Raw genomic sequence first — 26215 nt, 5'->3', positions numbered from 1 at the left:
AATAAATGAACAGTCATAGCAGCAACAGTCACAGTCATAAGGAGTTAGCGTAAACCAGGGCGAGTTGCCACATGTTTTGGTTGTCACATGAGCTGTCCATTTTGCAGTGATCATTTTGTGAAACACACAAAAGATTGAAGTAAGGAGGTATTTTTCAGTTTTCTTGGGTCAGAATAATTTGTTGTGTTGTTATTGATTTTATATTACAAGCTTACAGAGTATTAGTCAGTTAAATATTAGACACAGATTCAAATCAAAGCAATTCCCTTTAGGTTTGATCATTTTTCACTTGCAAATTAAAGGTATGACATAGCTAGCTTAAAATGTTTATCAAAAGGTCAGTTGTGGATGGTTGTTTCACTGGTTGGTTGTCACATTGCTTGTTACTGTCAAATCTCAAAGCCCTGTGAGCCCTTGAGTGAGACTAAACAAGCCAAACTGGTTATTTGGCTTTCTCAAATGACACCCTACTCACTCCATTTGATCACCAAGCCTGTGGGAATGATGCCATGTTCTTAGACATTATGGAAAAGATTACGTTGAAATACAGTTTTTAAAAGTTTCAAATGGGCCTGTATGAAGTATCTGGTGGGATGGAGATGGAACATTTTGTTGACAAAGGGGAAACCCACCCTGCTATGTTTCGACAACAGTGGGTCACATCTGTTACTGGATCGCCTGAACTATGCGAAAGAAAATGATGTGGATCCTTTCATTCCCTCCATATTTCTCACAGAATCTCCCTGTTCAGTATGTGGACCTTTCAAGAAACATCCAAACTTTGCCTGTGATGGAGCAAAATGCAAGAAAAGCAATCAAAATTTATGATATTCCAGCACACACACATCAGCAGCAGCATCCGATTCTTCCCACCCTGAGCAAGTGCAGCCTCTACTAAAGCGAGACAAAAGAGTCCTCTGATCATGGTTTGTGTTGAGCCATATACAAATAGCCAGCCCAAGGAAGTAAAAAGGAAGATATCTTCTATATTGAAGTTTTGTATTTTGTACTTGTCAGATGTTTCCTTTGTGATACTGTGTTCAGTGTAGGTCTCATTGATCAACGTTTGCTTTCAAGATTTTGTCTTCATCAAACTGCTGACATTTCTTTCCTAAGTTGATTCTGAGTTTATGATGGTAATCAGTGAGAATCTCTGAGAGAACAAATAATAAAGTTAGGATGTATTTTAACCAAATGACGCAAAGCAGACTTAACCAAATGTATTTTACTGTTACCCATGTTGCCTTCTCACCTGACTTATTCCCAAAAGCAGACTTTTAACAATTGAGTGTAATCAATTAAACCATATATTAAGAGAGTTTTAAGATAGTTGGACATAGTGGAAACAAGCTAGGAAGAAAAAGCACAGATCATCCACAAAATTAAAATCACAGTTGAAATCAAATCTGCTAATAATCTAATTACTGTCATGGTTCTTGTGCGTCCCCCGTCAGCCCAGTGCGGCTACAAATGTTTTGTTCTAGCTTTTGGTTTTTTCTCTCTCTCTCGCTCCTATTGCTCTGCCTGGGTGGAGGTCATGTTGGGCGCCTGCCTTTGGTCCACACACCTGCAGTTAATCACCCACCTGTGATTCATCACTCTGTTTGCTGGCCTATTCATAATTCAGGGAACTACTCGTCGCTGGATTATTGAGTAACTCATGTTAGTGAAAGCCCGGCTCTGCAAACTTCTGTTTCTCCTAGTGCTTGCTTTGGTATTAACGTTCGTTTCTTTGCCGGACCCATCCTGAATCCTGAACTTTGGATTTAGGACGGCTAAGCCCCTGTGCGTGAGTGTTGGCAGTTTGAAGTGTTGGCACACACTCAAAAACACACACCACCTGTAGATAGTGCACCTGGTGTTGTTTAAAAAAAGAACTGTATTCCTCAGTCTGCGCCTGAGTCCGTCCCACCTGCCCTGACAATTACAATGCAGTTTTCTTGGAAAACTTGGGATCTGGCTTTGACATAAGCTCCAAATAAACTTGGTGTAGACAAACTGCTCAGGACCACAATGAGCAACAAAAAAATCCAAGGCATTGGTGAGGTCTCCAAACCCCTAATCTGTTCCTGAGCTGATCAAACATTTGTGCAATGTGCTGGACCAAGGCCAGTCCATGAATGTCAAACTCCACAATCCACAGAACCAAACTGATAGCATTGTAGTACTAGACACCGCGGGATGCCTAAAAAGGTATTGTGTCAAAAGAACGGAGCTGTTTTGGGACCTACACAATATTAGGCAGATGGTTATACTGTGGTGATTTATTGCTGATACAATGCAAAACAAAAATATTGGTTTAAAGAATGCAAATGACCTAATTTCATCTCTTTTATTTAACACTTTTTACTAACAATATATACCAACAACAGAATGACTGTGTCTGTAATGAACAGTGTACTTCAGCAAATACTATTTTCTCTCTGTTAACATGTGTAAGGCTGTTTCACTTGATTAGAAATTTCTGTCTGTTGTATTATTCTCTTTGAAAGTGGTTTCTGCTGAGGTAATTTAATGAATTTACAGCACAGTCAATCTCCTAATGAGTCATTGGGGGTCACCCAGCAGTCGGTTTCTCTCTCTCTCTCTTTATAATAATCATTAAATAAGTACAGTACCCTGCCTAAAAAAGTGTTTAAGTGGATAGATAGTCTAAATTGTTTTTCACAATTCACAGCAAAAATACTTATGAAACATTAGATATACATGAGTTTTTTATCATCATTATGATTATTTTTATAGGTATGTGTGTGTTTGCTTGTACTAAATAGAAGCAAAATTATTAAAAACATGAATTCAGTTTTTCTAGGCCCAGCGCAAATTGGTCCTGGCGACCTTTCAGGAATGGTGTTTCTATTTTCTGGAGAATTTATTGTTCAGTTGGCAGTGATTTAATACCTGTTGTTCTCTAATCTGGATCTTAACCTGCTCCCAGGGAGGCTAGGTTCGCAACATGGCAATTTACCCCATGAAGAAGTGAACCACCTTGTAGTACAGAAAACCCTGGGCTAACCCTGAAGTTATATGGATGAAATACAATCCACCTTTATAGTATAGGCCTCAAACTGTGTTTGATTTAATTTAGTGCTGTCAGTGTTAATCTTGTTAAAATGACGTTAACGCCATAACCGCATTAACATGGCAAATCTCTGTTAGCGAGTTGGGACGGATTGCCCCATGCGTGGGGCTGCACGGCGTCAACATGTTAGCGAGGTTAGCTCGTTAACACGTTAGCGCCATCCAGCCCCACACACGGGGCAATCCGTGATCTGTTTGATCCTTTAGAGCAGCTGTCTCGGTGTTGTTCCAAATGAACCACAGTGCAGTTCATTGCAGGTGGGAACTTGATCAACACTAATCCAAACCAACTATTAAGTGTACGCTGCAAGTTTGAGCTAAAAGACTTTCTGTAGTCATACTGGCTTTGGGGGATCCTGAAAGGTGTGCAACAGTCTGTACTTGCTATCAGCTAGCTATGAAATGAATATAAATTTTCTGTTTCTCCTGTAGTTCAAAACACAGCACCTTTTTCCTGTATTTACTTTTGTTGCTCCTGCCCCAGACATATATGGCCAATTAGTGGACTCAAAAGGAGGGCTCCAAGTCAAAAACAGTGAATTTATTTACACTGAATAAACAACAACAGTCTGAAAGGGTTAAAAAAGTTGCAACAGTTTCAGTCCAGGGAGTCCATTAATAGATTACATTTTTAATCCTCTCTCTTATTCCACACAAGGTCAGCTCATCACTCCGTGTTGGGGAATTCCCAACCAAACTGTTCGCAAGGCAACAATCCAGCAAAGACTGGGCGGCTCTGCCCTCAACTCATCTTTTTATTAGTTCAAACTTGAGTAAACTTGAGTAAAAATTTAATCTATTAATGGAATCCAGTAACCTCACTTTTTTATATAGAGCATTTAATTATTCATGCCATTACTGGATAAAATTGCCGAATGAGACTCACGAAAAACTCTGCTCTAATGTTCTGCAGTTTAACAATCCCATCTGTGCTTCACTGAGCTCTTTTAATGAGTTACTGGTAATAAAGTTCAGTAATAGGTTAACATTTAATTGAAAAAATGCAGAGCAGCTCTTCAAGTCTTCAAATTGCGAGACATGATTTATATGCCTGAGTGAGTCAATATCTCTTTCAGGATGCTGACTCGGGAAATGACCTGAAACAGCACCTGTGCGGCACTACTTGTGTTGATATTGTGTTGAATAATATACCAGAACTAATAAAACGCGATACCCACATGCACTCTGGTGAAATGGAAGTGGACAAGTCCCAGCTACCCACACCTCCAGCACTCCTTTCTCGATGTTCTTGCTGCTCCCAGTGAGTGGGGCTCAGCATTTATAGCCACTGGGACCTTCGGCAGTGGCTATCACAGTGGTGATGTGCCATGGAGCTTCTTCCTTTGGACCGGCGATTTCTGTGGTTTAGCTTTTCAGCTCTGTGCTGTTTGACTCAGCCCTCCTCTCTGGCTGTTCTTGCCTCTTTTACTTTGTCCTCCTCCGTGTCCCAGCATGATACCGACATAGAGAAGAAATAATGATGACTGAAATAATGCGTCAGCCAGCCTCCCCTAGCAGTGCCCACTGAACCCGCTGCACCACCCGTCCGTTGTAGCCGAGCCACACATCACACCTCGCCACAGTCACATGTTGTTATGTGTAAGTGGAGCAAATTATTCTCTGCCAGGTACAAATATAAAATAAATCGGTTTAAAAACAATGAGTAATGTGTGATACATTGTTCCAAATAAATTTAAAAAAGGGAGTCAGTGAAAATACTTGTATGCTTAGTTCCAGTGAAGTAAGGGGCCAAGCCCAACTCCTGACAAATAATCTCTGGCTGACAGCCTCTGTTGGTCTGTTTGTGTTCATTAGTTTTGTTCTCTCCTTCCTTTTGCCAGTAAAATAAAAGCTGTGATTTTGAGTTCAGTTCTGTCTGGGTCCACTTTCTGCTTGCCTCACACGCTCTGTGACAGAAGAATGTGACCTAAACATGAACCCTGCAAATTCAAGTATTCTTTCTGAGGAAGTGTATGCTCATCAGAGGCATCCACTGCACGAGCTCCAGAGGCTTCAGCTCCCAGGAAGAAATGAGGCTCTCACAGTCAGTGCTCTTCACCACAACAATCAGAGACTAATCCTCAGGCCATGTTTGCTGACACTTGGCTTCTGCCTGAACATGCTGTTCTACGTGTTCTTACGCCAGGCACCCATCACCATGACTAAGACAATTTTAGTTTCAGGTGCTCATGTTGTTAAGCCCAGAAAGGGAAGGTAAATAATAAAGTTATTAAGGTTTTTTATTGCAGTTTCAAGTATTATCATTCATATATATATATATTTTACTTTTACTAAAGTAATGGATGGAGGGAATTTTATTTTGTTTACAGAATCCTAAACAAGGAGAAGGAGAGACTTACACTAGGTTACTATGCAGTAAGTTAAAATTTAAAAAATAAAGTAGATTTAAGTTTTTTAGGTTATGGGACAGATTTCTTATTGTGATCCCACTGTGGGTTCTCAGAATTCTGTCTTGGATCTCATATGAGTAAAACTGCTCTGTGTGGCCAAACCCACTTGGGGTCCACATGGGAGAAGTGTGGGTTTGCCCTTCCCAAAGTTGCCCTTGCCAGTGATCTCCAAATCTGCTCTCCACAGCAACGCTCTCGTCACACACAGTTTGCTCACCACTTCTCTCTGACGGGTAACTCCGCAGATATCTGTAGAGTAACCTCACCCTCTTGTATGTGGGTCATTCCATCTCAAATCAGGTATTTTTATGCTCACCTATTTCAAATTTGCATAAAAATTAATATATATTGAAAATATGTATTGAATGCTATGATTTTTTCCCACTGTGAACAACCATCTTTGAAGAGAGGCTGTCTGCCATCTATATTCCAGTTATGAAATCCCTTCCCATTAGTGGTGTGCGATACTGCATATTTTGGTATCGATCCGATACCAAGTAAATATGGGCCGGTATCACCAATACGAATACCGATACCGATACTTTTTGATAAATAAGGTGGATGCGTCATTGAATTGCTAAATCTCAATTAATTTTCATGTCCTTAAGTGTTTTTGTGATGTTTCCTTTTTTATCATTAAATAGTTAAAACTATGCTTTATTATTGTGACGGGGCATGGTCTGCCATGCCGCTGCAGGTGAGATGGACTCACGGGCATCTAAAATCATGCCTTGCCGGCTTAAAACCTGTGCTCTGCTTGTGCTGTTGTTGTTTTTGGTTGTGATGTGCACGGCTGACAGCGGGAGAGCTGCAGCCATTGAATGTACTGTTACAGCAACCGTGTGATTACTGTAAGGGTGGACAGCGGATCGGGGTGAGCCGGAGGCTGGCGCAGGCGCTGGAGGTGCGGGCGGGCGGGCCCCTGAACCACCTTGTCACTGGTGCTGCTAGATGCACGGGTGACCGCCAGAGTGGACACTTGATCATCGCTGGGCCAGGGCGACGGCACCGATGGGCCGGGCCGATTCCCTCGCCTGCTCGCGGGGTGGGGAATAGGTTCGGCCGGATGGCTCCTGAGGTGGGCTATGCAGGTGGTGGTGTTGATGTGTACAGCTGGCAGCGGGAGAGCTGCAGCAGTTGAATGTACTGTTACAGCAACCATGTCATTATTGTAAGAATAAATGATGCTGCGAAGCATGGTTAAGATGGTTATGGTGGTTATCTTTTTTTTCTTGTTTGAAAAATCTTAAGTGCACGAAAACCAGTAAACAATTTAAAACAAATACTGTTGCGAAACTATAATACAAAAATTACAATTAAACTTCTCAACAACAAAAACAACGGGTCAAAATATAATTAATATGTAAACGTGGTGGTAATGGACAAGTTAACTGGGTTTTTTGATCTTGCATGAGTTGCTGTTTTTTATTATTTTTAATATTTTAATATTGTACAGTGTTTTATTCTTATTTTATTGTGTTCTTTGTGCGAAATAAATTATATTTTTAAAAACATAATTTCAACATTTCCTATTGTTTCTGGCTCTGCTACTGCTCTTCCCGTTTAAGAAGGGTTCTCCTTAAAGTAGGACCTGTACTAAACCGTGCTTTTTTTTTTTTTTTACATAAACAACTTAACAACCCCCAAAGTGTCTAAGTCACGTCACGTGACAGCGCAACACAGAAACACAAGGGGGGTTGCTCTGCTCTGCTCTGCGCTGACCTGGCTGTTTCGTCTATGCTGAATCACAGCATTGCAAACGAGCAGAACTTAAAGTAAAGAATCGATCTCACTAGGCTAGTATCGATTCGATACCGATGCCGACTTGGTATCGATACAATCGATATTTGGATCGATCCACCCACCATCCGCCCATCTTAAATCTGGGACTCTCCACCATTTGACCTTAGAACTGAAGAAGCTTCTCGCATGACAGGTGAAGCATCTTCAAGCAACTTAAACAAGTCTAGACGCTTTTCTTTCCAAGCTCCTTAGACTTTCTCTTAAACCTTCTCTGATTTGACTAAAATTTTTATGATTCAATATTTGGACATATATAATGATTGCTATGAAATTTTAGCTTTATATATCAAAATACCTTATATCTATATCAAATACCTTTCAAGAACAGTCTCCACTGGCTTGCCTTCTTTCTGTAGAGTATTGTGGTGCCAGTTGTTCTCCAGGAAAGTGATGCCCACTTGGGCATGTGATGCAAAAGAAACATGATTCATCAGACCTGAACACCTTCTTCTACTGCCCCGTGGTCCAGTTCTTGTTCTTACGTGCTCATTTTTAGCACTTTTGGTGGTGGACATAGCATATGTACCCAAATGGTCTGCAGCTATTCAGCCTCATATGAAACTTATGCTATATTCTGACACCTTTCTGTCATACCCAGTATTAATTTCTTTGACAATTTGAGCTACAGTAACTTTTGTGTTGGATCAGACCACACAGGTCAGCGTTCGCTAGGTGCATCAATTAGGCTTGGCCCCCGTGACCGTGTCACTGGTTCACCACCGTTATTTCCTTAGAACACTTTTGACAGATACTGACCACTCCAGAAAGGAAGTACCTCACAAGAGACCCAGCCTATTTGGACCTCACTCAAATCCTTATTGTTGCCCATTTCACTATCCCTGCTTGGCTGTACTTGAATCCAAGGTTTCGGCATCAGACTGAATTGAAATTGAAAAAAAATTTGGATTTCTGTATTCCTAGTATAAACCCTCCTGTTTTTAAAAGTCCAAGCCTGTAGTACAGTGGTTGAGGCTGTTGTCTTTTTGATGTGCTGCAGTGTTATGTTCCTGGATAGTCCCAAAACTATAGGTTTTTATGTGTATTATCCATTTGAAGCAGTCCATTAAGCTAAGCTTTGGACTGCTTTGCATTACAATCAAACAATTATAAGTTAATGGTGCTAGTTTCAGTCATTATACAAATGTACTGTTCATATGTCAGCTGAGAGAAGAAGTCGTTTAAGAGGATGAAAAACTGTTCTTCTAGATTATGTCCAGATGAACAGAATCAACTTTCCAGAATTTCCTTTCATGGACGCATGTATCAAGGATAAGGAAAACCGCTTAATGTGTTCATCATACAATCACACAACAATTAGGACATCGCAGCCAGACTTACAGATCAAATCTTGCAAGAAACACAAATTTGACGCAACAATACAGGAACTAAACATCAAACCAGAATAGCATGCAGCTCTGTAACATCGAATATTATTATTTCATTCTTATTAGAATTTTGCAACACATTTTCTTTAAAAGCCAATGTTCTTTCCACAATACAGACACACAATACTAAAAAGGTTGTAACAGTTATAGTTTTTGAGAGAGTCATTTCTGAATATTGCCTCCAACTTCAGTGTGTCCTGCAACTGTGTCATTTGAACTTTGCACAATAAATGTTTTATGCAAATCTCACAGCTTGCATAAAGATAGAGAAGCAAGAAATATTTAAAAAATTGGTAATATGTAGCGCTTTTCTATTTTACCTAAGCACTTTATACAACATGCCTCATTGTACGCAAGCTGGAACAGTGAATCTTTTAATTGTTCATCAGGCTCAGTAGCTAGAATCCCTGATAAGCATAAGCGAAAGAGAATCGATGGTTGGATGTTCCGGCTCGTTACTTGTCTCTTACCAAACATTTTCTTAATAAATCCATCGACCACAGGTTCTGGTGACGTTGCTAACTTGTCATAGGCAACTATAGCTCTTTCGTTAAGAGACAGAATGTGCTGCACACACTTTATACAGTAGTATCAACTGAACTACAAAGGAGATTCAATTCCAGAAGCTGCTCCAGCTAGTGCTCACATCCAGCCACCAGCTGGAAAAGGAAAAACAGAATGGCATTGTCATAGTAGCTCATCAAGAAAGTTTAAAAATTTTTACTCTTTCTGGTTGGCTGCATTGCACAAAGAAATGAGGATTAAAATCCACTAAGAAGTCAAGGAGGATTGGAGAGATATCAGGGAAAAATAAATATTTAGCTGTGCAGAAACCTAGGCTGCTCCTGTTCTGGAGGACCTGTGTGTAAAATTTGTGATGTTGCTATATTAGTGATACTAGTGTGCCTTTATTGGCAAGATTTAATTGCATAAAATTGCACTTAAATACTACTTTTAATATTTTAGGCACAGAAACAGAGCATAGTGAATAGGAGCAATAGTAAGTATTCCTGAAGGCTACTTGCAGAAACTATAAGAAAGCTTGACAAACAGAGCTCGGGTTGTTTTTGAAGATAAAAAATAAAAACTAAAAATAATTTTTAGGTTTGAAAGAAGTGTACAAACTCTTTTTTGTCTTCTATACTGAATTTCCTGATTTTTTTGCACAGTTCAGGAAATTGCTGCATCTATTCCCCTTTTCATGCAAATTATAAAGAAAGAGGGGTGACATTTAAAAACAACAAATAACCCCCTTCAGTCAACAGACGTACAAATTTAAGACATAATACTAATATAGCAATTTAATTAGAAATCACAAGGTTTTTAGTCGAGTCAAGTGGGTTTATTGTCACTCCAATGTGCAGTGGTACAATACACAGTGAAATGAGACAAAGTTCCTCCAAGACCATGGTGCGACATGTAACATATAACAGACAATCAACACAGGACTACATAAAGTTATTAAACAAAATAGCGATTTCAAAAAGTGACTCCTTACTTCCAGATATGGTTTTGCTTCCTCAAATTAACTTTCATGATTCACTTGTGCAGCAGCTCTTACGTTTGTCAGTGGTAGGGAACCTTCAAAACTCTGGAGAGGTGATGATACTTCTCTGTCAAATCTGTAAACTAACCATGTAAAACCTCTCCATTGGTATCATTTACTGAACTTGTGGATAGTTGTGCTTGTAGCACCCTCAAGGATGGACGTACGCACGATGTAGTTATGGAACAGGGTTTATTCTGGTCTTGGCAACCCGTGAGAACTGCTCACGGACAAAACAATAAAACAAAAACATCACATAAAAATGCGCTCTTGTACGCAGTATCAATCAATCAAAAATCCTTAATTACAGAAAATAAAACATTTAGACACACAAACCTCGTGAGCTGACATCCAGGAGGTGCTAAATAGTCCTTTATGGCCTTATTGCCTTATCCTCCATCTTCTTTCTCAATTATTTCCACTCTTTAAACGATATTTTCTCCATGTGTGGAGCTAACCGTGAGCTGCAGCATGCAGACACCATGTGCACTAGCAAAAGGAAAAAGTGGCTGGGTGGAGACCCAAACAGCAAAGCTGTACCCTACACAGTTCACCACCAGAGGGCGCAAAGGAACAAAATCCAGACATACAGCTTAACAAACATCAAATGCAACAAACATCACATGCAAAAGACCGTTACACTCCCACCAATCACTCGTGATTTAAAGAATAAAGTATTGCCTAGGAACTAATGAACGGCTTTTGAATGAACTATCATGAATTATCCTTTAAGCAGAGTGCGGTTGAGAATCTTCTTCCGCTTCCATCAGAATGACTGTCTTCTGAATGGGTCTTTCCAGGTGCACAGGTTTGGAGGTACGTTTTCCTGCTCTATCCAGGGTTGGATCACTCAGCAGCAATTTCACCTTCCTCACTTTTCCATCCTTTCCAGGATACACTTCAATGATCCTTGCCAACTTCCACTGGTTGCGTGGAGTTATCTCATCCTTCAGGAGGACAACATCATTGATCTTAGCATTTCTGTGCTCTTTGGTCCACTTCTGTCTGCCTTGAAGATTTAACAAATACTCCTTTTTCCACCTTGTCCAGAAAGTGTTGGCAAGTAGTTGAACACGACGCCACCTCTTACGGAGATAAAGATCTTCTTTCACAAACCTTCCTGGAGGTGGAGAGATGATTGTGGACTTCATGGTTAGTATGTGATTCGGTGTTAAAGGTTCTGGGTTTGATGGATCACATAGTTGGTCAGTAGTCAATGGTCTGCTATTAATCACTGCCATGACTTCATACAGGAATGTCCTCAGAGAGGAGCTGTCGAGTTGTTTGGCTGATTGTTCCAGAATGGACATGAGAACACTTCTTATGGTGCGAATTTGTCTTTCCCAGACACCACCCATGTGACTAGACGCTGGGGTGTTCATGAGAAACTCGCAGTCCAGTTTCCCTAGCTTGGCTTGATCCATTTCCTTAAATGCTCCAATAAACTCATTTCTAGTGCCGACAAAATTCGTGCCTTGATCGCATCTTATCTGGCGAACTGTACCTCTTATGGCCATGAATGCACGTAAGGAGTTGATGAGGGAATCTGTAGAGAGATCATCAAGCATTTCAAGATGCACTGCCCTGGAGCACATGCAAGTGATTAGCAAGCCATAACGCTTTAGCTCCTTGCGGCCTTCTTTGACATAAAAAGGACCAAAGCAGTCCATCCCACAGTAGGTGAATGGCGGTGTGGTCTCCATCCGATCCTCTGGGAGGTCTGCCATCTTCTGCTGCTCTGTGCGCCTTCTGAACCTTCTGCATTTTACACATTTATAGATGTAAGATGACACAATCTTGCTGCATCCAAGAATCCAGAATCCGTTAGCTCGAAGTTCATTCATGGTGATCCCTCGTCCTTGATGGTATGTCTTCTCGTGATAATGTTTGACCAGTAATGCCGACACGTGACTGTCTCTTGGCAGGATCGCAGGATGCTTGACATTGGGGTGCAAAGCTGCATGTGTTAAGCGTCCGCCTACCCGAAGAATGCCTTGGTCATCAAGAAATGGACATAACTTGTGTAACTTGTTAACCTTGTCTTTCATCTGCATCACATCATGGTGTTGCAAGGTTTTTATTTGCTGAGCAAAGGCGGTTTCTTGAACCATCTTTATGATCGTTAACTCTGCTTCCTTTCTCTCTTGTAGGCTACTGATGTCGTGTGATCTACTCTTGTGATCCTTTGCTTCTTTCACATACCGCTTGAGTCTAGCAACTGCCTTAACCATTCTCGACCAGTCGGAAAACTTGTGTAGGCGATCTAACAAGGACCTTTGTTCCTCCACTTGTATCTTGTGGACTTGAACCTTCTTAACCTCCGGGTCACTGGTTGATAACTCTCCCACCTTAATTTCACCAGTGGGTATGACCTTCTGCCAAAGGAGGTCGGGGCCTTTGAACCAGTTTGATGCTACAAGTTGTTCTGCTGTGAGGCCTCTTGAGGCATGGTCCGCCGGATTGTCTTCGGAAGTTACATACCTCCATTGGGTTGGATCTGTACTTTGTTTGATGCGTTCCACTCGGTTTGCAACAAACACATGAAATCTTCTGGCTTCATTGCTGAGGTACCCGAGTACCACCTTCGAGTCAGTCCAATACCTTTCTTCTGAAATTTCCATTTCCAATTCCTTTTTCAGCATGTCACCAGTGCGCACAGCAACAACGGCCGCCGACAACTCAAGCCGAGGTATAGTTGTGACTTTGGTTGGTGGAACTCTTGATCTTCCCATCACCAATGAGCAGTGGACTTCACCAGTTGTGCTTACTGCTCTGAGGTAAGTGCACATTCCATATCCAGATGCGCTTGCATCGGCAAAATGATGAAGTTCGTAGTGCTGTGCCTTGAAGTTCGAAGGAATGTAGCATCTGTGAACCTTTACATCTGCAAGGTTTCCCAGGTCACGCAACCAAGCCTCCCACTGAGGTCGAAGACTGTCAGGTAAGTTATCATCCCAGCTGAGTTTATCTCGACACATTTGTTGCAAGATCTGCTTCCCCAGCAGAATGAAAGGTGACACAAACCCAAGTGGATCGAACACAGAGGCGACTGTGGCCAATACTCCTCTTCTGGTGAGTGGTTTTTCCTTAACAACTACTCTGAACTGAAACTGATCTGATGCCACACACCATTGTACGCCAAGTGCTCTTTCCATATGTACTTCACTGAGTGCCATATCTAGATCTTTGGGCGCTGCAGCACATTCTTCCTTCGGAAGCGAAGCTAGAACTTTGGTGCTGTTTGAGATGAACTTGTGCAACCGAAGTTTGCCCATGCTGCAGAGTTTGCATGCTTCATTAACCAGCTGTATTGCCTGATCTTCAGTGTCAACACTTGCTAGTCCATCATCAACGTAGAAGTTGGTTTTGATGAACTTGATGGTTTCTTCATCAAAACTTCCTTCCCCTTCAGCTGCAAGATGCTTGAGGCCATAGTTGGCGCAACCTGGAGAAGATGCTGCTCCAAATAGGTGTACCTTCATCCTGTAGACAGTGAATGGAGTTTCAAGGTCACCGTTCTCCCACCACAAGAACCGTAGGTAATCTTGGTCGCAAGCATGCACATGGAATTGGTGGAACATGCGTTCGATGTCACACATGAAAGCCACTGGCCCTCTTCGGAAGCGACACAAGACTCCGAGCAAGGTGTTTGTTAGCTCTGGACCAGTCAGGAGATGGTCATTTAGGGAAGTGCCTTGGAACTTGGCAGAGGCATCAAAGACGACACGAATCTTTCCGGGTTTTTGTGGATGATACACACCATGGTGTGGGATGTACCAAACTGGTGTCTTGTCAATGTCTTGCTCTGGGACCTTTTCAGCATCTCCATGGGCGAGGATCTCATCCATGAATTTCTTATAGTCCATGTAGTACTGCTTGTTACTCTTGAGCCTTTTTCCTAAACATTTGAGGCGATGAATAGCACATGCCTTGTTGTTCGGCAGGTTCGGCCTTTCACTCTTGAATGGGAGTGGCATTTCAAAATGACCATCCTCCTTGTGCCTAATGCCGGTCTTCATCTTTGTTAGAAATTTGAGATCTTCTTGAGAGACCTTTGTGTCTTCTGGAGCTTTCTCAACAAAGTCAGACTCCAACATCTTTAGGACCTCTGTGGGAGAGATAATTTCCTTTATTTGAGTTCTGTAGACATAGTGAACCTTGTTGGTGAAGTTTGAAGAAGGCTGAATGTCAGGCACCACTTCCTTCACAATGACTTGGTGACTTATACCGAAGGCATCTCCATAATCAAGACATGAATTGCCATAACCCACAATACTCCATCCCAGATCAGTTTTTTGGGCGAACGGCTGATTTTCCCTTCCAGACACAACCTCACGAGGAACAAGTGCTTGGGGGCAGTTGTACCCAATCAGCAGACCAACATCACAGCTTTGTAGTGGAGCGATCTCACTTGCAATGCATTCAAGATGAGGCCAAGCCTTAGCTGTTGTAGGCGATGGAATGTGATCTCGGTTTGCGGGAATAAAGTCTCTGGAATATGTTACTGGTAGGGAAATGGTCTTATTTGAGTAGAACCCTCTGACTTGTAGACCTGCGAGCTTGCGACAAGCCACAACTGTGTTTCTTGAAGACATGGTAGTGAGCTTTAGCTGAGTCGATTCACCTTTGACATGCAGAGCTTGTGCCGTTTCTTCAAGAATAAAGGTTGTATCGCTCTGTGTATCAAGGAGCGCGTACACAAGAATTTCATGCTCTGGCTCACCTTTGGTTGACACCCATACTGGAATAATGGAAGATGTGTGAGTGTCGTCAACATTCTGCGTGACTCTGTTAGAAGTTGCTTCACTTGTTGTTGGTGTGACACTGTTGTCTTGTGAGACGTCTGAGTTCGTTTGTCTTGTCCTGTCACTATTCTTGGTTTGATGTCTCCTTGTTCTGTCTTCCTTATTGCGATTGTCATGAAGACATGTCGGATGTCTTTTATTACATGTGTCACAGGTTTCTCTACTTTCACAATCCTTGGAGCGATGACCAGAGTTCAGACAGCCAAAACATAACTTCTTGTCTTGAACAAACTTTAGTCTCTCAACAATGCTCTCATTTATGAACCTTCTACACTTAAGTAGACTGTGACCCGACCTTTCACAGTACACACAACTAGCACTAACAGTCCTTTCATTTGAGCGAGTTGCTAGCACCTTTGCTCCATTGCCTCTGTTCCTTGTTGTTTTTGCCCCTTCAGTTTCACTTGGCTTCAGAGCATAGAGAGATGTTATGGGATTACAGGCAATTTTGGCTTCCCGTGAGATGAAATCTACAAATTGGCTGAAGCTTGGAAAGGTGTGAGTCTCTTCTTGCACTTCTGTAACCTTTCTGTTCCACCTTGAAGTCAGCCAATCTGGAAGTTTTGCAAGCATTTTTTGGTTTTCATTGCAGTCATTGAGCACTTCAAGCCCCTTCATTTGCGACATGGCTGTCTTACAGCAGCAAAGGAAGTCAGCAAATGCTTGAAGTTCCATACTGCCTTTAGAGCTTATCTTAGGCCATGCGTCAAGTTTGTCTCTGAAGGCCTTTGCTACGAGGAAGGGATTGCCATACCTCTCTTCGAGAACTGTCCATGCTGCATAGTATGCAGACTCTGTGCCAAGCGGGAAGTAGCCTTCTATTGCTTTCCTTGCAGGGCCACTTACATATTTCCTCAGGTAATAAGTCTTCTCTTCAACTGGTATATTTTTCCTGTCGATCAGAGTCTGAAAGGAAATTTTCCAATCATTATATCTGATAGGATCGCCACTGAATATTGTTGGCTCTGGTACCGGAAGACGACTTGCATTAAGAGACACTGCAAATGCTTTGACCAGATCTTCTGTGCTCACCTCACGTTGCGGTGTCACATTTTGTGGCGAGGAACACCGTTTCATATGCTGGTCATTGTTTTCAGACTTGACTTCATTTTTCTTATCAGATCTATGGTGAAGTAGGTTGTATATTTCTTCATCTGAACATTCACTTTGTTCATACACCCGCTGTCGAGCCTTTGCTGCATTCAGCTTTTTTACAGTCTCAAGTCGCTCTACTTCTCTGCGCTTAGCCTCTAGAGCCTTTTGTCTTTGTGCTATTTCTGCTTCTTGCCTTTCAATTTCCTTCATATGGATTTCTTGCGCAAGCAGAACTTGGAGAGCAGCCTCATTTGCTGCAACTTCAGCAGCTGCGTCTTGTCTTTTAGCTGAGAGCCTGCTGGAGTGTCTAGAGGAAACCCTTGAATGAGAAGAGAGCTTAGTGTGGTGTGACTTAACACTCAACCTGTCTGAGGCTTCTAACTTAGGCATAGACTCAGTTTCCTTCCATTTTTCATCCCTTTGACTTTCCACATCTGAGGCTACGGATTTAGATGAAGACTCACTGTCCTTCCAAAGTTCTTCATCTCTTTGAACCACCGCACTACTTGGACTTGGACACTTCCTTACAGATTCGATAATTGTCTTTGTTATGGCTTCACACGTATCCATCCTTCGTCTTGTGTCACTATCTGGAGATTCAATACGTCTGAAGTCATCATAGGCAGCATTCACATCCTTAGAAGCACTCAAAACCTTGGTAACATGTTCTTGTAGCAGATCCTTTGAGCATTGACCATCTATAGCTCCTTTGGCATCCTTAATGACAACCTTCCACTTCTCATAGCGCACACTGAAACGATGTGCAGCCTTCTTTATGTGCTCACCGTACAGTTCTTTGCCCTTTTCCGTCAACGTACGGACTCGTTGGCTCTGTCGTGCTTTTTGTGAGGTAGTAGAAACATCATCAGCTGTGCCTTCAACTGCTTGTAGTTGCTCATCTGCAGAAAGTTGTTCCACATCACCCTTTTCACTGACTTCTGGATTAGCCTCAAACTCTGCCATTGTTGGAGGGTTTTGGTTTTTTTGTGTGTATCTTACTTAGCCTTAATGTAATGGTGCAGCAGCTTAAATTTGATTTGGTAGTTGAGGAGCAAATGGATATCAATCTACATTTACTGTTACAACTTTAAAGCACAGTAATTACTGTTACTCTTTAAACATCACTTAACGTGTATACTTAAGTCACTTTACATATAAGTCACCATTACATATCTTGTCCAAGCCAGTAATACTGATTCTTACAGAAGCTGCTGAAACCCACCATACGCACAATGCACAGGTTACTCATCACAACATTAATCTATCACTGTATGAATATCAGTCACTTAAACAGCAGAAATGTAAACAATGAGAAAGAAAGAAAAAAGAAATATTCCAGTCCTTTGTTCATTTATAAAAGGAAACTTATCTGAATTATTTTTTACAGTCCTTTTCGTTTTTATTTCTCTCTTTCTTGTGGTTAATTATATTGAGTCCTTTAACTGAGGCAACACTTATTTTCGGGGCACCTGACTTTCCTGCGGGGCTGCGTCCTTTCATCTACCCGTGCAGAGCAGAGTTCTCACTGTAGCACCCTCAAGGATGGACGTACGCACGATGTAGTTATGGAACAGGGTTTATTCTGGTCTTGGCAACCCGTGAGAACTGCTCACGGACAAAACAATAAAACAAAAACATCACATAAAAATGCGCTCTTGTACGCAGTATCAATCAATCAAAAATCCTTAATTACAGAAAATAAAACATTTAGACACACAAACCTCGTGAGCTGACATCCAGGAGGTGCTAAATAGTCCTTTATGGCCTTATTGCCTTATCCTCCATCTTCTTTCTCAATTATTTCCACTCTTTAAACGATATTTTCTCCATGTGTGGAGCTAACCGTGAGCTGCAGCATGCAGACACCATGTGCACTAGCAAAAGGAAAAAGTGGCTGGGTGGAGACCCAAACAGCAAAGCTGTACCCTACACAGTTCACCACCAGAGGGCGCAAAGGAACAAAATCCAGACATACAGCTTAACAAACATCAAATGCAACAAACATCACATGCAAAAGACCGTTACAGTGCTCTTTACCCCGACATGATTTAAATGTTTCCAAAGGAAGCACCAGCATTCAAATTTAATTTTCAGATATCAGAGTCTCAGTGTTTGTGTGCATCATCATCAGAAATAATACGCCCCATGACCCAAATGCACCATTGCAAATAAGTATTTGCATTCAGTAAACCTGACAACAGAACCATGCCACTGCAAACACTGGGCATCTATGCTGGGTAAAGAAAAAAAATTTAGGCTGTGTTTACTTTTTTGAGTGAGAAAATCACATAAATTTGTTTATCCAAGTCAACATTTAAGATCTAAAAACTGGACTGACTCTCTCTCTCTGTGTGTTGTTAATCGAAAAATCATTAAAGTTATACAACACTCTTTACAGTAAGGAGCACAATAATTGTAATAATAATAGTAAATTTTATTTATAGGCACCTTTAAAGGCCCTCGATGTCACCTTACATTAGTACAACAAAATAAAGACATAAGAAAAACAAATTTAAAAACAATTATAAAAGCTAATGAAGGTAAAAACAGACTAAGACTGAGTCATGATGAAGAATATCCAATTCTGAATGGATGGGTTTTAACACCTGATATACCTGAAGTAGAGAGAGAGTTTGTAGTTTGAAGATCTGGTTGAAGTGGATTCCAAAGTCTTGGGGCAGAACAACTACAGGCTCTGAGTCTCATGGTAGTCAGGTGAGCAGGTGGAACAGACAGAAGGGAAGCTGAAGAAGAGCGAAGTGTACGAGGGGGTAAGTACGTATGGAGAGGATCAGATAAATATGGAGGAGCAAGGTTATGAAGGGCTTTGAAAGTAAGAAGTCGGACCTTGAAATGAACACGTAGGTGAACTGGAAACCAATGGAGCTGTTTAAGAACAGGAGTTATATGCTCAGTGGATCTAATACTGGATAAAATACGAACAGCTGTATTTTGAACTAACTGCAGTTTATGGAGAGATTTAAGATCTGTCTTTCTCTCAGCCCTTGTTGTAGCTCCTCTGTTATCCTAAGCACAGTTAGAATCTTGTACAAGTACACCATATATGTGAAGTATGAATGTGTGTGAATTGTAGATAGACAGCACTTAGATCAGAAGAGCATATGAAAAAGTGCTTGAGTGAATGGGTGAATGAGCCAAGTTTTGTAAAGCACTTTGAGTACTTAAATAGAGAACCATTTACCATTTACATATGTGTTCCCAAGATAAGAGGGGAATTAGGCATGTTAAATCAATTCAGGACTGAGTTCTCTGGTAGAGTAGAAAACCATATAACCATATATATAGTAGATAGCTATATAACAACAAGTTCATTTACCATTTAGTCTGCTTTAATGCTCAGGGACATTACCTTGCTGTAGTAAAGCGATCCCTCTGCAGTATGCAATAAGTATGGATTTTGTACATAGCAAAATGTTTACAGTTTTCTTTCTGTGATCATAAGGAGAAAAAGATATTTCTGAAAAGTTATGTGCAACACATAATACAGACAAAAAAATTTAACTGTGAAAAATGTCCTATGCTGTATACACAAGGGAGAGCAAGTGGTAAATTACACTAAACCACTAAGGGAAAGATGACGGAGAGGGCTGGCTCCCAATTTAAAGTCAGTGAGGCTTAACCACCAGAAAAAATGGAATATTTCAGAAAAGATACGAAATTTTGACCATCTGAAAATAATGTTCGCTCTCTCACTCTCCCTCTCATGTGCTCACTCTTGCAGATTCTCTCTAGAGCATCAGTACTGGTCCCTAGAGTGGGAGCAGCTAAGCAACAATGGCTAGCCTAGCCTTTTAGAGCAACCAAGCAACCGCAGCTTACACCTGTCCCAGAGGACCTGCAGCCTGAACCTGCACCTGTGGGGCCCAGGGGGGCTTTTCTTTACTTTGCATTGTCTTCTTTCCTTTTTGGTTTTTTACTGTGTTGTCACTTTTATTCTCTATTATTTGGTTTCAGTGATAACAAAGCAAGCCTTTCAAAACATTTCTACAAAATATTCAAATTCTTTTATACAACCATTCGCATTTATACAACATCACAGATTCTTATTATGGGGTCCAGGGCCACATTATGGACGGGTCTGGATTCTACACATCGGTTCAAAGCAGTTTTATCCTTCTGTAGCAAAGAGGTCATTCATAGGCTGCTGCAGGCAGATATTGTTAAAGAAAGATGTTAAAGCTTTACTTACTTAGATTACTATGTCAGTATAAAAAAAAACAAAAGTATCCTCTTGTAAACCTATCCATATCATTGTCACGGCTGGGGCAGCAGTCGTGTTGAGGATGAATGAGGACCCAAAATGCAGACAGCCGACTGATGATATGAGTGAGGGTTTATTTACAGGTGGCAGTGGCAAACAGGCAGTGAGGAATGGCAAATGCTAACGGAAACCTAAACTGGGAAAAACTAAAGAGCAAACCTGAAGTCATATGAACTGGAGAATGCAGAGAGACGCAGAGATACACGGATGACGCAGATGACACAGAGAAACGCAGACTACACAGAAGAACGCAGACGAGCCGACGCCGAGCACAGCCTGACACCCACTAAATATACACACAAACAAGGAGACCAGGTAATGACATACAGGTGGGAGCACAGCTGATTCTAATACACAAGACGACCTGAGGATACAAGCTGAACATGATGACAACAGACACAGACCGTCAGAATAAAACAGGAAATCCAGAACACGAACAGGGCACGAGGGAGGACACAGAATACCAAAACCAGAATAACTAGAACAGAGGAAAATAATCATAAAACACACAACGCTGGGTCAACGACCCAGGACCATGACAGCACCCCCCCTCCAAGGGCTGGCTCCAGACAGCCCAAAACAAAAACAGACGACCACCCCAGGGCGGGCGGTGGGGGGCCCAGGACGGAGGGACCAACACCAAACAAAAGAAGCCCCAGCGAGTTACAGGAACTGTCCAAAATACAAACACACATGCTGGAGTCCTCGAACAGGGTCCCAAAACACAGTTCAGGAGGCCGGCCCGGAGGCTGACAACTCAGGAGTCTGAAACAGTTCACCTCCGGAGGCCGGCCACGTTGGCAACACAAATCCAAAAGCCGACCGCGCGGAAGGCAGCGGTGGCGAAGTGGAGACAGTTCAGGGGGCCGTCCGTGCACACGGCAACGGGCAAACAGTTCAGGTGGCCGACCGTGCACACGGCAACGGCGGTGGCAGAGCAGGTCTGGAGGTTGGCCCCGAAGCCAGCGGTGGCGGCGAGTTCTTTCAGGAGGCCGCCCTCGACGGCCATGATGCCAGCTTAGAGGCCTGGAAAGCGGCCAACAAGGATGAGGTGGCACAGGGCGAGCTGGCTCTGACGGCAGTGTTGACGGGGCTGAGGCTGAGTCGGAGGCTGCAGCCGGAGCTGGACCAGGCGACGAGGCAGGAACAGATGCTGAGGCCGGACCAGGCGACGAGGCAGGAACAGATGCTGAGGCCGGACCAGGCGACGAGGCAGGAACAGATGCTGAGGCCGGACCAGGCGACGAGGCAGGAACAGATGCTGAGGCCGGACCAGGCGGCGAGGATGAAGGCGCGGAGGCTGCAGCTGGCGAGGATGAAGGCGCGGAGGGTGCAGCTGGCGAGGATGAAGGCGCGGCGGGGGCTGGGCCAGGCGACGCTGAAGACGAAGCGGACTCGGAGGCTGGACCAGACAAGGATGAAGCCGGAGCTGGACCAGGCGAGGATGAAGCCGGAGCTGGACCAGACGACGGCGTGGGTGAAGCTGATGAGGATGAAGCTGCTGCTGGAACAGCTGGTGGCTGGACAGGCTCCTCGGGCCCCCCAGCAGACGACGAAGGAGGCTGGAGCGGTCCCTCCGAGTCAGGAGGCTGGACGGGCTCCTCGGGCCCTCCAGCAGAGACAGGAGGCCGGAGCGGTCCCTCGGACCCTCCAGCTGACGAGGCAGGTTGCTGGACGGGCTCCTCGGGCCCTCCAGCGGAGACAGGAGGCCGGAGCGGTCCCTCGGACCCTCCAGCTGACGAGTCAGGAGGCTGGACGGGCTCCTCGGGCCCTCCAGCGGAGACGAGAATGGGCTGGCCGGGCTCTCCAGAACCCCCAGCGGACGTGAAGACGGGCTGGCCGGGCTCTCCAGAACCCCCAGCGGAGACGAGAATGGGCTGGCCGGGCTCTCCAGAACCCCCAGCGGACGTGAGGACGGGCTGGCCGGGCTCTCCAGAACCCCCAGCGGAGACTAGAATGGGCTGGCCGGGCTCTCCAGAACCCCCAGCGGACATGGTCACAGAACCAGCGGGCACAGGGGCCCCTGGCACACATCGGGCTGATTGCAGCTGCGCGGAGCACTGGCCCTGCTCAGGCAGCGACAGCTGGGTGCAGTCCTCAGCTGGAGTCTTAGCCTTCAGGGGTCCAGAGTGGGCTGAGGGCTGAAACTCAGCCTCTGGGGAGGCCCTGAAGTGCATCACAGTTTCTGAGATGGCCAGCTTTTGAGGACTGATAACAATATTGTGTTGTTTGTCTCTCTGCTTAGACTGAACAGATGAAAAACAGGTCTTTTCGGGTTGGATCGACTTAGCTTGTTGTACAGGAGGAGTAGGTGAAGATGACGACTGAATAGGTGGCTGATCTGAGGGTGACTGAAGTAAAGGTTGGAACAAGGAGACTTTTCAGCACAGACTTTTCAGGCGCTGTCACTTGGTGTTCGCTCGCTCTGTGGTATAGTATCACTTCCTGTTCCTGCTCAAACACAGTGGTGTTTCTGAGTAGCTTTTCTGCTTAGCAATTTAATTTAAATCTTTTGATACATCCCTTTTTCATAGTATAATCTTAACGTGCTTCATCTGAATCACCCTTTCTGTGTACTCACTACCTAATTTATAGCCAAAGTATTCACTCACTGTCTCTTTACTGTTTCGCTAGCTTAGCTTAGCTTAGCTCGTAGCCGACTCGTTAGCACCATGGCTACTTCACCTGTCCCTCCTGCACTTTCCTGCTCATTGTGTCAGATGTTTAGTTACTCCTCGGCCTCCTTTAGCAGTAATGATACCTGTAATAAATGTAGCATATTTGCAGCTCTGGAGGCCAGGATTACTGAATTGGAGACTCGGCCGCACCCTTCATTCACCCGTAGCTAGCCAGGCCCCTGTAGCTGGTGCAGCCGAAGATAGCGTGAGCCCGCTAGCTGTTCCCGGCAGACCCCAAGCAGCTGGGGAAAGAGGGCGGCTGGGTGACGGTGAGGAGGAAGCATAGTCTTAAACTGAAGCCCCAGGTACACCACCAACCTGTTCATGTGTCTAACTGTTTTTCCCCACTCGGCGACACACCCGCCGGGGTCAAACTCTGGTAATTGGTGATTCTGTTCTCAGACATGTGAAGCTAGAGACACCGGCAACCATAGTCAATTGTCTTCCAGGGGCCAGAGCAGGCGACATTGAAGGAAATTTAAAACTGCTGGCTAAGGGTAAACGTAAATACAGTAAGATCATAATTCACGTCGGCAGTAATGACACCCGTTACGCCAATCGGAGGTCACTAAAATCAATATTGAATCGGTGTGTAACTTTGCAAAAACAATGTCGGACTCTGTAGTTTTCTCTGGTCCCTCCCAATCAGACCAGGAGTGACATGTTTAGCCGCATGTTCTCCTTAAATTGCTGGCTGTCTGAGTGGTGTCCCAGAAACGATGTGGGCTTCATAGATAATTGGCAAACCTTCTGGAGGAAACCTGGTCTTGTTAGGAGAGACGGCATCCATCCCACTTTGGATGGAGCAGCTCTCATTTCTAGAAATATGGACAAATTCATTAAACCCCCAAAATATGACTATCCAGAGTTGGGACCAGGAAGCAGAGTTGCAGTCTTACACGCCTCTCTGCAGCTTCTCTCCTCCTGCTACCCCCAAAAACCCATCTCCATTGAGACTGTGTCAGCTCCCAAAAGACAAAAAACAAACTAAAACCAGCAATAAACAACTTAAACATAAAAATCACAAAGAAAGAACAATACAGTATCCACATCTGAACCAAAGAGTAAAACAGTGAAATGTGGATTATTAAATATTAGGTCTCTCTCCTCCAAGTCTCTGTTAGTACATGACTTAATAATTGATCAACAAATCGATTTACTCTGCCTTACAGAAACCTGGTTGCAGCAGGATGAGTATGTTAGTTTAAATGAATCAACACCCCGAGTCATTCTAACTACCAGAAATCCCGAAGCACAGGCCGAGGGGCGGTGTGGCAGCAATTTTTCACACCAGCCTATTAATTAACGAAAGACCAAGACAGACTTTTAATTCATTTGAAAGCCTGATGCTTAGCCTCGTCCACCCCAGCTGTAAAACTCAGAAACCAGTCTTACTTGTTATCATCTATCGTCCACCTGGGCCTTACACAGAGTTTCTCTCTGATTTCTCAGACTTTTATCTGATTTAGTGCTCAGCTCAGATAAAATAATTATTGTGGGTGATTCTAACATCCATGTAGATGCTAAAAATGACAGCCTCAACATCGCATTTAATCTGTTACTAGACTCAACTGGCTTCTCTCAAAATGTAAAAGAACCCACCCACCACTTTAATCACACTCTAGATCTTGTTTTAACATATGGCATAGAAACTGAATATTTAACAGTGTTTCCTGAAAACCCTCTGCTGTCTGATCATTTCCTGATAACATTTACATTTACAATAATTGATTACACAGCAGTGGAGAGTAGACTTTATCAAAGTAGATGTCTTTCTGAAAGTGCTGTAACTAAGTTTAAGAATATAATCCACCCACTGTTATCATCTTCAATGCCCTGTACCAACATAGAGCAGAGCAGCTATCTGAACGCTACTCCAACAGAGGTCGATTATCTTGTTAATAATTTTACCTCCTCACTACGTGCGACTCTGGATACTGTAGCTCCTGTGAAAACTAAGGCCTCAAATCCAAAGTCCCTGACTCCGTGGTATAATTCTCAAACACGTAGCCTAAAGCAGATAACTCGTAAGCTGGAGAGGAAATGGCGTGTCACAAATTTAGAGGATCATCATTTAGCCTGGAGAAATAGTTTGCTGCTTTATAAGAAAGCCCTCCATAAAGCCAGAACATCTTACTATTCGTCACTGATTGAAGAAAATAAGAACAACCCCAGGTTTCTCTTCAGCACTGTAGCCAGGCTGACAAAAAGTCAGAGCTCTACTGAGCCAACCATCCCTTTAACGTTAACTAGTAATGACTTCATGAACTTCTTCACAAATAAAATTTTTATCATTAGAGAAAAATTACCAATAATCATCCCACAGATGTAATATTATCTACAGCTACTCTTAGTACCATCGATGTTAAGTTAGACTCTTTTCTCCAATTGATCTTTCTGAGTTAACTTCAATAATTAATTCCTCCAAACCATCAACGTGTCTTTTAGACCCCATTCCTACAAAACTGCTCAAAGAAGTCCTGCCATTAATTAATTCTTCGATCTTAAATATGATCAACCTATCTCTAATAATCGGCTATGTACCACAGGCCTTCAAGCTGGCTGTAGTTAAACCTTTACTTAAAAAGCCATCTCTAGACCCAGCTGTCTTAGCTAATTATAGGCCAATCTCCAACCTTCCTTTCATATCAAAAATCCTTGAAAGAGTAGTTGTCAAACAGCTAACTGATCATCTGCAGAGGAATGGCTTATTTGAAGCGTTTCAGTCAGGTTTCAGAGCTCATCACAGCACAGAAACAGCTTTAGTGAAGGTTACAAATGATCTTCTTATGGCCTCTGACAGTGGACTCATCTCTGTGCTTGTCCTGCTAGACCTCAGTGCTGCGTTCGATACTGTTGACCATAATATCCTATTAGAGCGATTAGAACATGCTGTAGGTATTACAGGTACTGCACTGCAGTGGTTTGTATCATATCTATCTAATAGACTCCAGTTTGTACATGTAAATGGAGAGTCCTCTTCAGACACTAAGGTCAATTATGGTGTTCCACAGGGTTCAGTGCTAGGACCAATTCTATTTACATTATACATGCTTCCCTAGGCAACATCATTAGAAGACATAGCATAAATTTTCACTGCTATGCAGATGACACGCAGCTCTATCTATCCAT

General features: G+C 43.0%; 1 protein-coding gene across 1 annotated transcript; it reads right to left on the bottom strand.

The window, feature by feature from the left end:
- Nucleotides 1-10023: 10023 nt before the first annotated feature.
- On the bottom strand, nucleotides 10024-15148 carry LOC120439789. Its single transcript, XM_039610843.1, has 2 exons — nucleotides 14330-15148; nucleotides 10024-12595 (listed from the first exon to the last, which is right to left on the bottom strand). The coding sequence occupies exons 1-2, from the start codon at nucleotides 14816-14818 to the stop codon at nucleotides 10952-10954; spliced, it is 2133 nt and encodes a 710-aa protein (XP_039466777.1). The 5' UTR covers nucleotides 14819-15148; the 3' UTR covers nucleotides 10024-10951.
- Nucleotides 15149-26215: the final 11067 nt, after the last annotated feature.

The sequence above is a fragment of the Oreochromis aureus genome, linkage group 4 (genome assembly GCF_013358895.1).
Source record: "Oreochromis aureus strain Israel breed Guangdong linkage group 4, ZZ_aureus, whole genome shotgun sequence".
Lineage (NCBI taxonomy): Eukaryota > Metazoa > Chordata > Actinopteri > Cichliformes > Cichlidae > Oreochromis > Oreochromis aureus.
The sequence above is the reverse complement of the archived record's forward strand: the minus strand, read 5'-3'. Positions and strand labels throughout refer to the sequence as shown.